Source organism: Poecilia reticulata, chromosome 11 (genome assembly GCF_904066995.2).
Source record: "Poecilia reticulata chromosome 11, P_reticulata-male-v2, whole genome shotgun sequence".
NCBI lineage: Eukaryota > Metazoa > Chordata > Actinopteri > Cyprinodontiformes > Poeciliidae > Poecilia > Poecilia reticulata.
Genome location: NC_088840.1, coordinates 3,222,323 through 3,235,162, shown reverse-complemented (window position 1 = coordinate 3,235,162; position 12,840 = coordinate 3,222,323). Strand labels below are relative to the sequence as shown.

General features: G+C 41.0%; 1 protein-coding gene across 3 annotated transcripts; it reads left to right on the top strand.

Annotated features, from left to right (window-relative positions):
• The first annotated feature begins 2,967 nt into the window (after window positions 1-2,967).
• Window positions 2,968-6,401, top strand: LOC103471979 (stathmin-like). 3 transcript variants are annotated; one of them, XM_008421312.3, is made up of 5 exons: window positions 2,968-3,039; window positions 4,897-4,939; window positions 5,013-5,185; window positions 5,306-5,497; window positions 5,603-5,832. In XM_008421312.3, the coding sequence occupies exons 2-5, from the start codon at window positions 4,924-4,926 to the stop codon at window positions 5,672-5,674; spliced, it is 453 nt and encodes a 150-aa protein (XP_008419534.1). In that variant the 5' UTR covers window positions 2,968-3,039; window positions 4,897-4,923; the 3' UTR covers window positions 5,675-5,832. The 3 variants fall into 3 exon arrangements, with proteins under 3 accessions (XP_008419534.1, XP_008419533.1, XP_017163139.1); XM_008421311.3 differs by having other exon boundaries at window positions 2,973-3,109; window positions 5,603-6,401; XM_017307650.2 differs by having other exon boundaries at window positions 2,992-3,105.
• Window positions 6,402-12,840: the final 6,439 nt, after the last annotated feature.

The following is a 12,840-nucleotide window of genomic DNA, read 5'->3' as shown; positions in this document are numbered from 1 at the left end:
AGAAGACTATAGGTATTCAAAGATCCCAGGAAAGGTGATGACTCACCTGGTCAGGATGTTTCATTCCACCCCCATCTGTGTTGTGATTTATAAGTGTGCAATTTGCCATTTAAAAAATAAATGTGCTTAACACAAATATGCCAATTAAAAAAAAAACTCAAAATAAAAAGTTTCGGTGCAAAGATGAGATGTTTTTTTTTTTTGTTTTTTTTTACCATATCAAAATTGTTTTTGCAAAACTGCAATGTAAACACTGTTTTTGCATCACGCGAGTCACATGATCAGCAACCGGATGTTGCCACTGGTGCAAACCATGAAGAAGACGACAGGAAGTAGTGTAATTTGCAATGTATATGCAGCTTTATTGATGGGCCTGTGTATTATAAAGTTTTCTCTTTCACTTGTCTTTTTCCAGAAGTGTGGAAAAAGATGGAAGAACCTAGTCAGACACGAGTCACAGATTTAATGACAAAACTTGTTGAAATCATAGGATTTTGGACTTGATTTGGATTTTCACACCAATGACTCATGACTTCACTTTGACTCTGTTGTGTTTTTGTAGAACCTAAGTGATTAGCTTATTGTCAAAAGCAGTGCTTAACTTTTACCCCAAACAAAATTTCTGAAGAATACTTTTCAGATGTCTTTCATTAAGGCAGAAAGACTGCATTTCCATTGACAATATACTTTTGACATTCCAAAAATAAACTTAAACACCAATTTAGAAAAACCTCTAGCTTTTTGATAAAAAGTTCTGCCTCTAGGATTAAGTGCTTTTTTGGCCGTATCAAAATTGGATTCTTTGGCAAAACTGCAATGGAAGCATTTTTTTTTGCATCACACGAGTCACATAATCAGCAAACGGATGTTGTCCCTCATACAAATTACAAAGTAGAAGATGACAGGAAGTGGTCGGAGGATGACGGCATGGGATGTTTTTTTTAAAGACTTATCACTCAAACAAACTAATTTATGTGTGATTTCTAACTTAATTTTTTATTTAATGGAAACATTGCAAATGCAAAATTTTGTTTTTTGATGTTAGCGGAAAATATACAAAGTTTTTTGTAATGGACAGCTGCTGTCATAATCAGACCTTTAGTTTACAGACATTTACAACTAAAAAGTAAATAAAAAAATAAAAATTGCTTAAATTATTTGGACTTTCAAGACAAACAGACGTAAACATAAGTCGAACATCTGGACCTGGTGGAGAAGTGAATGCTCCACATGCATCCAGGCAACATCACTGAAAATGATTTCTACTCTGATAGCAATCACAGAGCCAACCCACAAAATGAAATGATATTCACACAAGGCAGAGGTAAAAATAGATCTAAATGTTCTCACATCAAATACTTTTAGTGCAGCGTCTCTGTGACAGAACAAACTCTGATCGCCTTCTGCTGTCATCAGAATAATGGCAAGATAAAAATAGCTGATAACAAAAGAATCCAGGGAGTGCTTGCTGTTCTAAAGTTTGGCATGTCCAAAAAGAGCAATGGTTTAATCAGAAGGTTTTATCTGAGAATGTCACGTCTGTTTGTTTGCTAAAAAACATTTGCATCTTGAAATGTGCCTTGACAAAGCTCTAGCCTGTGCTGGTCTTTGAATTGCTGCAGTGCGCTCTTTAAATTCTTCCCCAGTGGCTATTGCTAGCTGGACTCTGCCCAGAGCAATGTGTGCTGATGCTTCATGTTTGAATCAGCAGATCATTAAGTTCAGGGTCCGGCTGACCGCTCACAGCAGTTTCCTCAGCAAAAACACACATGGCCAGCATGGCTGCCTCTATGAAAGAAAGCAAATACATTGAAAAACATATGAATGACATCATGCGCATCATTCTGTGTAAGAACTGCTTGGTTCCACCTTCAGTTCTTCTTTTTCCAGAGCTAACATGCAGATATTCGACGGTCCAGGCTAACAACTGGACTTGTGAAACTTCACACGCCTCCAAATATTAAAAATAGTTATTTCCCAAAATAAGCTACATCTCACTGGCAAGGAAGGTTAAAAATATTTTTCCAAATGATTGCACAGTGCATCCAGAAAGTGCTTACATTGCTTCCTTTTTTCCATATCATGTTATGTCACAGCCTTTTTCCAAATTATTTTCAAGTAATCTCTGTTAAATCTCAAATTTATACATACAAATACCTCATTGTGACCATGTTTTTAACTTTAGTATTACATTTGGGCAGTCCAAATTACTAAAGTTAGGCATATTACAATGACTGGTTGATTAGAATACAGCTGCAGTTAGAGAAAGCATGTTTAACCTTGTTTTACACACAGGCGTTCTTGTCATTTTCCATGTCAAAAGTCATCCTATTTCTCATATGGAATAATCTAACTTCAAACTAACTCCATTTTTCAGGTTGAATCACATTTTGACTGGAAAACAACCACCACTCATCTTTGGTTGGAGTCTACTTGGTGATATTTGCACCCTCTGCCCAGCAAAAGCTCTCAGAATCTCTTATAGTGTCCAAACCTGCTGTCAGGAAACTTTGGAAGATGTACTTATTCACTGGATTAGGCCAGTCCAAAACTTTAATTTTCTTCCGCTGAAGGCATTCTATTGTTCATTCAGATGTTCATTGGGATGTTGAACATCAATCTGTCTCTTTCTTTCTTCTTTCTGCTGTATTTAAGTGACTGTTGTATAATCATCATGAGTTAGAGTAATGGAGTCTAGACTAACATTTTAGATTTTTAGCTTGCTTTGTTCTATCAAGAGCAAAAAAAAAAAACAACTAACACATTGCATTGTAAAAACAATAGAATAATAGAGGACATAGTCCACTCATTACAATAGGCAGCAAAAACAGAGCTAAATGGTTGCACCGTCACATTGAAGATCCTTAAGAAAAAAAAACTACAATCCCCACGCGCAGTACAGCGCCAACTGATTGGTTGGAGACTGCTGTAACGTCACGGCCCGTGTTCTATTAATGCGCGCACTGAGGGCGCTCGCGCCTGGGGCTTGTGGTGAAACCTGAGAGAGAGGAGCTGAGCAGCATCCGCAGCTTGTTGGAGGTGGGTGTGACAGGCAGGCAGCATCTCTAGCCCAGAAACCCGACAGAAGAGCTTTTCCCCTCGACTGTAGGTAGGAGTATTCACCTCAGCATCAGGCTTTACAAATCCTTACTTACTGGGTCGGGTTTCTTTAATCAGCGGAAGCTTTTCTTCACCTTAGAATGAATTGTTTTGTAGTAATTTGTTTTCGTCATGTGTGAATTACGGCTGGATATGAGCTAAAGGGTTCAGGAAAACTTGCTCGGCTGTTATTGGTGCTTTGTTTCACTGGAGACAAACGGCCGTTGTTCGTGTCGGTGGGTTGGCGGGCTGGCAGCCCATTGTACTGAGGGAGACATTGGCACGGTCGGCTCTGAGGGGACATTCAGACCAGTCATTTCTGCCTCTTCATCTCGACTGTTTTTGTATTTAAATTTCCTAAAATATTTAAGTGGTCAATTTATTTAATATATACGCATTTTTTAAAAAAAATGTATTTTACAGCGAAGTGTCCAGTCTGAGCGCCCCTTTGTCTGTGGCTGCTCCCCTTGTTGCTGTCAGAATAAAAGCTCTTTGTTTGCTGCTTTCTCCAAATGGAGCTAATAACACCCATCAAATTGAATTTATACGACTAAGATTTGTTAAAGTATTTGATGCTTTGTTGGCTTGAGGAAACGCTAATTGTTGGGTAGTTCTATCTGCTTGGGCTGTTAAATCTTTATTCTGTTCATTTGTACGACTTTTTTTGTGGTTTTTGGCATTTAAGAACGGTAAACAAAGAACTTAAGCTAGCTGTTAGCCCCAGAGAAATGCCAGGGGGGGGGAGGCTCTGTTTCTGGGATAACTCAACAGTTCTTCAGCCGTCTTAATTAACAAGAGAGCCATTTCATCACAGAACATGGCTGCTGTTATGTCTCATCATTTTTTGCTCGTTGTTAGTCATAGTAGAGCAGATATTTTTCCAGCCATCTCTTTGTGGCTTTTGTCTCCCCCCCCCCTCCTGTGGGTTCACCCCTCCCCGATTCCCTCTTGCTTCCGAGCACATGGTGGAAGGAACAGGTGCTGCCTGCTGCTGATGTTCCCATGGACCTGCACATTCCTCATTCATGTCGCTTATATAGCGCTTATGTGTCGCGCCTGGGCGCCGAACACACCCCAGTGGCAGTCTTTTGTTTCAGCAGATTGTGACTGGTCTCATCAACTATTAACACTGTGGCTCTGCTTATCCAGGAGCCCCTCCCTTCACGTTTGGGTGGAGGAGGGGGGAGAGAGTGGGTCGATCGGTCTCTGATCGATCTGAATGTCGGTGCCGTTACAATTTGGAATATAAACAATGGCGCGTGCGCGACACGGAGGCACTGAATGCCGTGTGTGGCGCGGGCTGATGGGCGGTGGTTTTATGCAGACATGCAGTGCGCCACCAGATGTCGCTGTTGACGCTGCTTTTTTTCTTTTTTTATTGGCAGCGTGAACAAAGATGTTTCCTCTGTAACAACTGTGCTTAACTGTGTTTAAAAAAAAGAACCAAAAAATGTTTATACAAAATTTACCACAAATAAAAATGTCCCATGGAAGAAAGTTTACCCACACTCCCTGCACACTGGATTTATTTATTTATTTTTACTTGCTGCAAATGGCCCTATGGGTGGTGCAGGCTTCAGGCCCCTACTTCAAATTATGTGATTGCTAAAAGCCAAAAGTGCCTTATTTTTGACATTTATGATTTAAATAAATTCAGTAATTTGTTTTTTTTTATGAACAAAGCTTGAAACTGCAGTCAAAATCAGTCATGTTTTCTGTGTCACAATGTGCAATCATCTAATCTCTCTACTAATAATCAACTTTTATACTGTATGAATATAATCTGCTGTCTTTCAGGTTACCTGTCCTGCACTTGTGTCCACGATGGCATCAGCTGAAGGTAATTTTGCATTTAAAGTAAAATTATCTTCAAATTGCTGAAAGCTCCTGGTCTTTACTCTGGTGTTCTTCAGATATCCAGGTCAAGGAGCTTGACAAGCGGGCGTCTGGCCAGGCCTTTGAGGTCATCCTGGCTGCTCCAGCCCCAGATGCTAAAGGAGAGTTCCCCCTGTCTCCTCCCAAAAAGAAGGATGTCTCTCTTGAGGAAATTCAGAGAAAGCTGGATGCTGCAGAAGAGAGGCGCAAGGTAAGAAGAGAAGACCACAAACTTGTCAGACCCCTTGACCGGTACGCCTTCTGCTTTTGCATACAAGTAGTGGAGGTTTTGCTGAAGTGGTCTGAGGCTAACTTCCCTCTCTGCCGTCAGAATCATGAAGCCGAGGTTCTGAAGCACTTGGCCGAGAAGCGGGAGCATGAAAAGGAAGTGCTACAGAAAGCTATGGAGGAGAACAACAACTTCAGCAAGATGGCAGAGGAGAAGCTCAATCAGAAGATGGAGGCCAACAAAGAGAACCGCACAGCCATTATGGCAGCCATGAATGAGAAGTTCAAGGAGAAGGTCAGTGGCGTTTGCCTGAACGTGTGCGTGGAGCGACATGGAGATCACCTTAGTGGGAGAAAAAAAAAATAAAAATACAGTACTGGTATATTTTTGTCTTTACAGGACAAGAAGTTGGAAGAGGTGAGGAAGAATAAGGAAAAGGAGCCCGGCTCAGAAGGCAGCTCAGAGGACTGAGGGGGAACCACCGGGGGATTGTATAGGGTTTTTTACGTATCCAAAGATTAATTTATTTTTTGTTCAGCCAGTATTGTTTTTTCACGACCCACCTCTTTTGGAAATACAACTTCTACTTTGTGAATTTTTTCAACTCTCCTGCTATATAAGTGTAGTTGCGCTCGTTCTTCATGTGGATAACTCCTCTGAGTCTGCTGTAATCATCATGTAGCTTGTCAGTGCAGCTTGGGCCCCCTTCCTTTGATATTAGCAGTGTGTGTTTTTTATTCTCTCGGGAAGCATGTTTCTATGCATCGGTCTTTTACTACCACCCGTTTCATAGTGGGTTTGAAAACGTCTGTGAACCACACCTGTTCTTGGCACTTACTGTATATTTAAAAAGTAGCACAAGTTTCCATCGAGGTGTTGGCTGTTGGACATGCAGCTTTGCTCCAGGATTCAGCTGACTTTTACCTGCAGGTCATGGGGGTTTTTGCGCCACTGCTGATTCTTGGCTTTTGTAAAAAAAAAAATCTAAAAAAAATATGGGGTTGACTTGAAGCACACGACTTCTTGCTGTATAGCTGTGAATTAACATGCCCATCATGCAAGTGGAGGTCATTTTCAACATCACTGAGCAGATGTCTACACATGGAATGCATAAGAGCAATACACTTCTGGCATTCCAATAGAAAAGTGGCTAGCTGACTTAAACTGTTGTACTAAAACAAATAAAGTGTAAAATTGGTTGCTGTGTAAATGTCTTGTTCCTGTTTTGGATGAAAGTGTCCATTATATTGTTCATCCCCAATGTGAAAGCTGCTGGATTAGAATATGGTTCCCTCTGCTGGTGAGATTGTGACATGCAGCTTAAATAGGATGTTTGAACCTGGGAGACCTGCATGTATTTAAATGATTAACAGAAGCTGGCAACAACTGAGAGCAGTGCTAAAGGTTGGTGTTTTAGTGGTGGGGTGGCTAAAGTATAGCCAACAGAGTTGTTGATGCTAATTAATCACAAAACGTTTCAAAGTACTAAAAGGCAATGCTGGGTATGTCTGAACTTAGCACAAGGCTTTAGATACTGTATGGATGGGTAGCAACTTGGAAAATAACTAAGTAGTTAAGTAGCACTTGAGCAGCATTACTTCAAAAATATTCAACTGCTTCACTGAACATCAACTATCTCCAGTGAAGGTTACATTATCACTTAAGAGTTCGATCCTGGATGAAGCAACCCAAGCAGGAAGACCCAGGCTTCCAGCCATTTGGCCCAGCTCCTCTTGGGGAATCCCAAGGTGTTTGCAGGCCAACACAGGGCTAGTCCCTCTGTGTCCTGGGTCTCCTCCTGGTGGGGCCTGAACACCTCACCAGAGAGGCTTCCTAACCAGATGTGTGAGCAACATCAATTGTATCCTCTGCATGTGGAGATGCAGCAGCTCTACTCCAGGATGGTGGAGCTTCACCCTATCTGTTAAGGAGAGCCCAAACAGTGTCTGGGCACCCTACTGATCAGATGCTTGTATCCAATCTTTTAGTCACTACTCAGAGCTTGTGACCATAGATATGGGTAGTAGCAGATCGACCACTAAATCAAAAGAATCATTTTGGCACGCTGCTGTCTTCACAACAGACCAATTTGCCTTTTGCTCTCAAGCCCCTCTCTTTAGCCCTCATTGATGACCCAAACATACTTGAACTCCTCCACTTGAGGCAGAACCTGTTCCATGACCTGGCGAAGGCTCCCTTTCCCAGCTAAAGATTTGAAGGCGCTGATCCTCTAAATCTCTAGAGGCCGGGACGCTGCTGAATGTGAAGCGGCGTACCTGCCTCTTCACATTCAGCTCTGAACTGCTCGAGTGAAAGCTGTAGATCACAAACTAATGAAGCCAACCACAGAACCACATCACTAAAAAGCAGAGACCCAATCCTGAGGTCACCTCAACATGTGCCTGGAAGGCATGTCGCTCCACACACGCAAATTCTGATGCATTGTCTTTTTGTTTAAGTCAGGGGTCCCCAAACTTTTTCCTGTGAGGGCCACATAACTTTTCCCTTCTCTGGTGGGGGTCCGGAGTCAGTTTGTAGCAGAAAAAGTGTTGCACGTTTATCACCCGCGCTTCCATAAATTGTTCATAACAAACACGTGTGTTTATCTGCTCTATTGCTAGCAAACAACCGTACTGATTAAATAACATAAAAGTCAAGCAGTTCCCTAAAAGTCCAACAGATGGCAGCAATGCGCCATGCAAAACAAAACACCCACAGTTTACAGGACATGCTTCCTGCTAAAGAGCCCCCTGGTGGTTGAAGAAAAATCCACATATAAACCGGAAAATACAATATATGAAAAAAAATCTGAATGCTCTCTGGTATTGTTCAGGGGGCCGGACCAAATGTGGCGGCGGGCCGGATTCGGCCCGCGGGCCGTAGTTTGGGGACCACTGGGTTAGGTCAATAAAAATACTAGAAAGTGTGGATTTCGAAACAAGATTTGAAATAACAGAACCATCTGTGGACTTTCTGAATATGATTTTTCTACAGGACCTGGTCTTTACTTCCACTCCAAAGTGACCAACAACAAAACAGATCTTCCCAGGTCTGAGGTGCTTTTTGATGCCAACATTCACTTGTATTTCCAGAATACAGACAGCAGGTGGCACTGTAAAAAAGTCCATCTAGTGGACTAATTGGTTCATCCATGGAATGACGCATCACGCAGCTAAAACTTCAGGGGATATTGACATTAAAATTCTACAGTTGCAGGTTCAAAACCCCTCGTCTTCAATCGTCATATATGTGGGTCAAACTCAGAACTAGTGGTGAGGCGTCACGGCGTTCAGAACACAAGAGAACACGACGTAAATCTTTAATGTTTTGTGGACTGGATGCACTTTAGCAGTCTCACAGTCCTGATACCTGCGCCCAGGTTACCAAGTATGTTTGGTTTAGTTTCCAGACTTATTACTTGTCTAGTACACTAGTAATAAGACAAAACTAACTCACAAGTAATTTTTCCGCAAGATATAGTAGCTTGTTTTAAGCCATTAAAACCTTAATATTGATGAAAACGTTATAAGGTAAATTATCTGCTAATGGAGCTGGTTTTTCCACCAATATTAAGGGATTACTGACTCAAAACAAGCTCCTATTTTTTGCTGAAAAGTTACCTGTAAGTTTTATTTTGAGTGCACTAAAATATTTGCTCTAGAAACTAGACAAAATACTTTGTACAATTTTGTGTTTTTGAAGTGATGCCGTCTTTTTGTCATTGAGATGCTGAAAAGAAGAGGGCCGAGACTTGCTCCTTTTTAAAGATAAAGCCTAAACATGAAATTGAAAGCAGAGACAAGAAAGAGAAAAGAACAATATTGATATTAATTATGACGTATTTCGGTTAGGAATTGCTCATATTTATGTTACAATGTTACTTTAGTTTAAGCCTTCACAGCTGCCGGTAAGCATAATTTTTGAGAGTGAGGGTTCTGAGCAGAGATCGACCGATGCAGGTTTTTTAAGGTTATATGCTGCCGATTTTTTTGAGTCAATATTCCTTTTTTTCCCTCCATTTACAAGACAAAAACTGACACAATGATAAATCCTAAGGCAATACTGAAACATAGTATTTTAGATGTTAGGGAAGTGCAGATGGACACAAAGACACCGCCTGGGGTCAGATTTCCAACTGACCTCCTCTTGTCCTGCCCTCTCCCCCACCAATACAGAGCCGACTGAGGCCATGGACTTCTTAGAGATTCCCAAAAATATCAGGAAGATCCCACAATGAGTCGGCGTCCCCGTCAAATAGGAACAGTCAGGGAGTACCGGGCCCAGAACCTGGCCCATTTTAAAAGTTAAATGACCTCATCTTTATTTTTATTTGGAAAACAAATCAGTAGCTATTGTTGAAAATGTGGTCCAACAAATGTGTTGTGAAAAAGATGATTTATTCTCCAGTAAATGCTCAGCAATGATCCCAGGAGTTTTGGATGCGTTTCTGCATCAACAACCTGAAAACAGACATGAGAAAAACGTGCAGGGAATTTAGCAGTTCGGCAACTTGGATACCAGTTAATATTGGTGATTTCTTCATGACGCCACCAGAGGGCAATGTTGCACCTTGAGTCTTCCTCGTTCCTCCTGCAGCCTCTCGAAGCTCATATTAGAAAAAAAAATCTTTTCGCTTTTTTTTGTTTGGTTTTGTCAACCCCCCCCCCCCCCTCCCCAAACTGTTATATATGATGGATCTGTTTCTCCGGCAGCCTGCTGCTCCTGTCCAGACCTGCTGCATATTCAGAGCTCCTCACTGAGCTAAATCAACTCTGTTCAGGGGCAAATTCGACCAACTCTGTGTGACTAACTGCATTTTCACTACAGGAACCATTTCCATGGCCCAGTATAGTTTCCTGGGGTCTTTATTACCCCTCACGGGCATCTCCAAAGCATTTATCTGGTTTAAAACAATTTCCCATGGGTAGAGATGCTCCTGGCACAGAGAGTAGGGTTTGTTTTTTTTGACACGGATATTCTTGGATAAAATTTTGTCAAGGAAGATTGTTAATTACTTCAAATGAGTTTTTTTTAATTACCAGTGTGAATAGTCTATAGATGATATTTTCTATCATCTTTAACTGTAATAGAGTTTAAATAACCAATTTATGTTTATGACATAAGACTTAAGGGAGCAACGTCTTGGTGAAAGTCATATTTTATGGCTTCCAGAAATATTTTTATGGTGATCTGAGGCACAGGTGTATATAAAAAAAAAGCATTACAACCTTCCTGGATCATTAACAGTATTTTAATAAGCGGGATGCTAATTCTGCTGTATGGTCGCTGTTGTCAGATTGCGCAAAAGAGGGGAAGAGATCAGGTCTCAAGCCCCCCCCCAAAAGTGACTCCCTCTCCCCCAAAGCCGCCACAGCCTCATAACGTGTTAATGAATATTTTTTAATCAGTATCTAAAATATTTCCCCTGATGTTTTCTGCAAATTGCTATCTTCAGTTTCTCTATCAGGAGATCAGTTATGTCTGAGAAAAACTTGGTGACAGTGGAGCATAAAAAAAACATGAAAAAGATTATTATTGAATATTCAACTGAACCATCTAGAGCACTATTCATCCAAGGGTTCAGGAATATAGCTGAAAAAATGTATCACGATATAAGCATTTTATATCAGCCAATGATTATTGATTTGTTTTTTTACTTTTGTTTGTTTGTTTTGAGTATCCAAAGTTCTGCTGAACTGTGACTTATAAGTCACAGTTCAGCAGAACTCGTGTATCTGCAATTTCTTCTCGAGCTTCTCTACTCATTTCCTACTGTCACTCCACTGCGATCGGCTAAACGTACGAGGGCATGGAGGCAAAACACGACACTGCTCCTATACTCAGGTGTACTGTGCGTATTCAGTGGGCCGCACACTGTCTGCAGACAGCTGAGCTTTCATAGTCAAGCATACCGATGTCTCAGGTCTTCTGGTTCTGGTTCTGCTCTGCATCCCCAGACCCAGAACTAAACATGAAGCAGCATTCAGCTTCTATGCTCCTAAAATCTGGAACAAACTTCCTGAATACTGCAAAACAGGCGAGACAGGAGCGGCAAAAGCAAATGAGGTGGATTAGCAGAGCTGCTAACAACTGAGATGTTTCTGTGGAATATCATCTCTGCTTCCTGGATATTGAGCTGTTAGCTTTCCAGTCCCAAATCAGTCATGAGACCGTCATACAGCAACAGTCTTCAGTCAGAGGCCTCTTCAGATTCGTTGCAAGACTGACTGCAAGTGGAGATCTTTCCTGCCCACAGCATCACTATCCACAATGACTCTTTGAATAAACTTGGATGTTGTGAGTTATTACACTTATTTTTTCTTTTTGATTAAAATTATTTTTTTTTAAAATTAAGTTTGCATAGATATTCTCAAAATTAGGAAGCATATATATATATATATATATATATATATATATATATATATATATATATATATGTTCTAGCCTTGATACATCAGCTGCCGTGTGATCCACACACCTCAGCTAGTCAGCCAGTGTCTTCTTTCAGTATAGTAACAACAGCCTTGCTTTACATGATATTTTTATAGTGTAGTATTGCACTTTGCATTAGTGTCAGTGTCAGCTTCAAATTAAAACCACATTATCTGTTGCTCTAAAGGAACAACATGATTAAAACACTTATTGTTTTCATTCCAGGCATGGAGAGCATCCATTTTTGTCAGTCAGTGTTTGCGCTGAAAATCAATTTAGTAACTGCTGGTGTTCTAGAGCGCAGGGGGAGAGGCCGAAGCTCCAGCTCATGCATGGATGCCCTCCTGATGGATGCTGCAATTTAAAATATTTGGCATATTCCTATAGTGCATGAAAACTTAAATAAACCTAAGCAAACAACTCTTTCTAAACAAGCTGAAAAAAAAAGCCTCCAAAAAATAATTATCAATATTTTCAAGCAAAACTAGAGACCCCTCAAAGCTACTTTAAGGTGGTTTATGCTGCTTTCCCCCGTGTCTCTCAGGTATTAATAGTTAAATATCTTTAAATGTTATACACTTCCTCTGACTGATCATGATTTAGTTTTGCAGTGTAAGCGTCATAAAAGCGCCATTTATTAGAACAGTTGTACCTGTCTATGGACTTTTTAGTGACTCTAAGGATTTTTACCCACCTGATGGTCCGGTAGACTCAGGTCTATTGGGCAAAGTTAAAAAGTTAAAACATTTGTTCCATTTTCAGCTGCCATGGTTCTCTTTCTCTCCCTGCACTGCGTCAAACAAACCAAACACTCTGAAACACCTGCTCCCCTCCTCGCCTGCAGGGGCGCTGCACCAAGAAGCACTGAAGGAAATGACACAAAACCTCTGAAGTGCAACTTCCTTCTTCATTAAATTGAAATAGAAATGGAGTATTGTCAGATTTTAGCAGTTGGAGAATTTCTCTTGTCTTTGGCAAAAAAAAAACCCAAACTGTGAGCCATTTCTCCCGCTAATGCTAGACTGGTGCGTTTGTGTTGGTTGTAATCACCCAGAATGCCATGCGCTGTACTCCAGTTCCTGCTTTTAGAGAGGTCTCCAGTCCCCTTCGTGTTAGATATGCATTCGAAGCAGATCAGTGTTCACTTTCCTCGAACAGAGACCAAGGTTTGTGGACGGAGCAGGGCTCACTCTTTGGTTGGCATC

Bases quoted from the DNA above. Each gene is read 5' to 3' on its own strand.
- LOC103471979 (XM_008421311.3), top strand. The intron at 5,186-5,305 runs GTAAGAAGAGAA...CTCTGCCGTCAG, and splicing joins CTGCAGAAGAGAGGCGCAAG to AATCATGAAGCCGAGGTTCT. The intron at 5,498-5,602 runs GTCAGTGGCGTT...TTGTCTTTACAG, and splicing joins ATGAGAAGTTCAAGGAGAAG to GACAAGAAGTTGGAAGAGGT.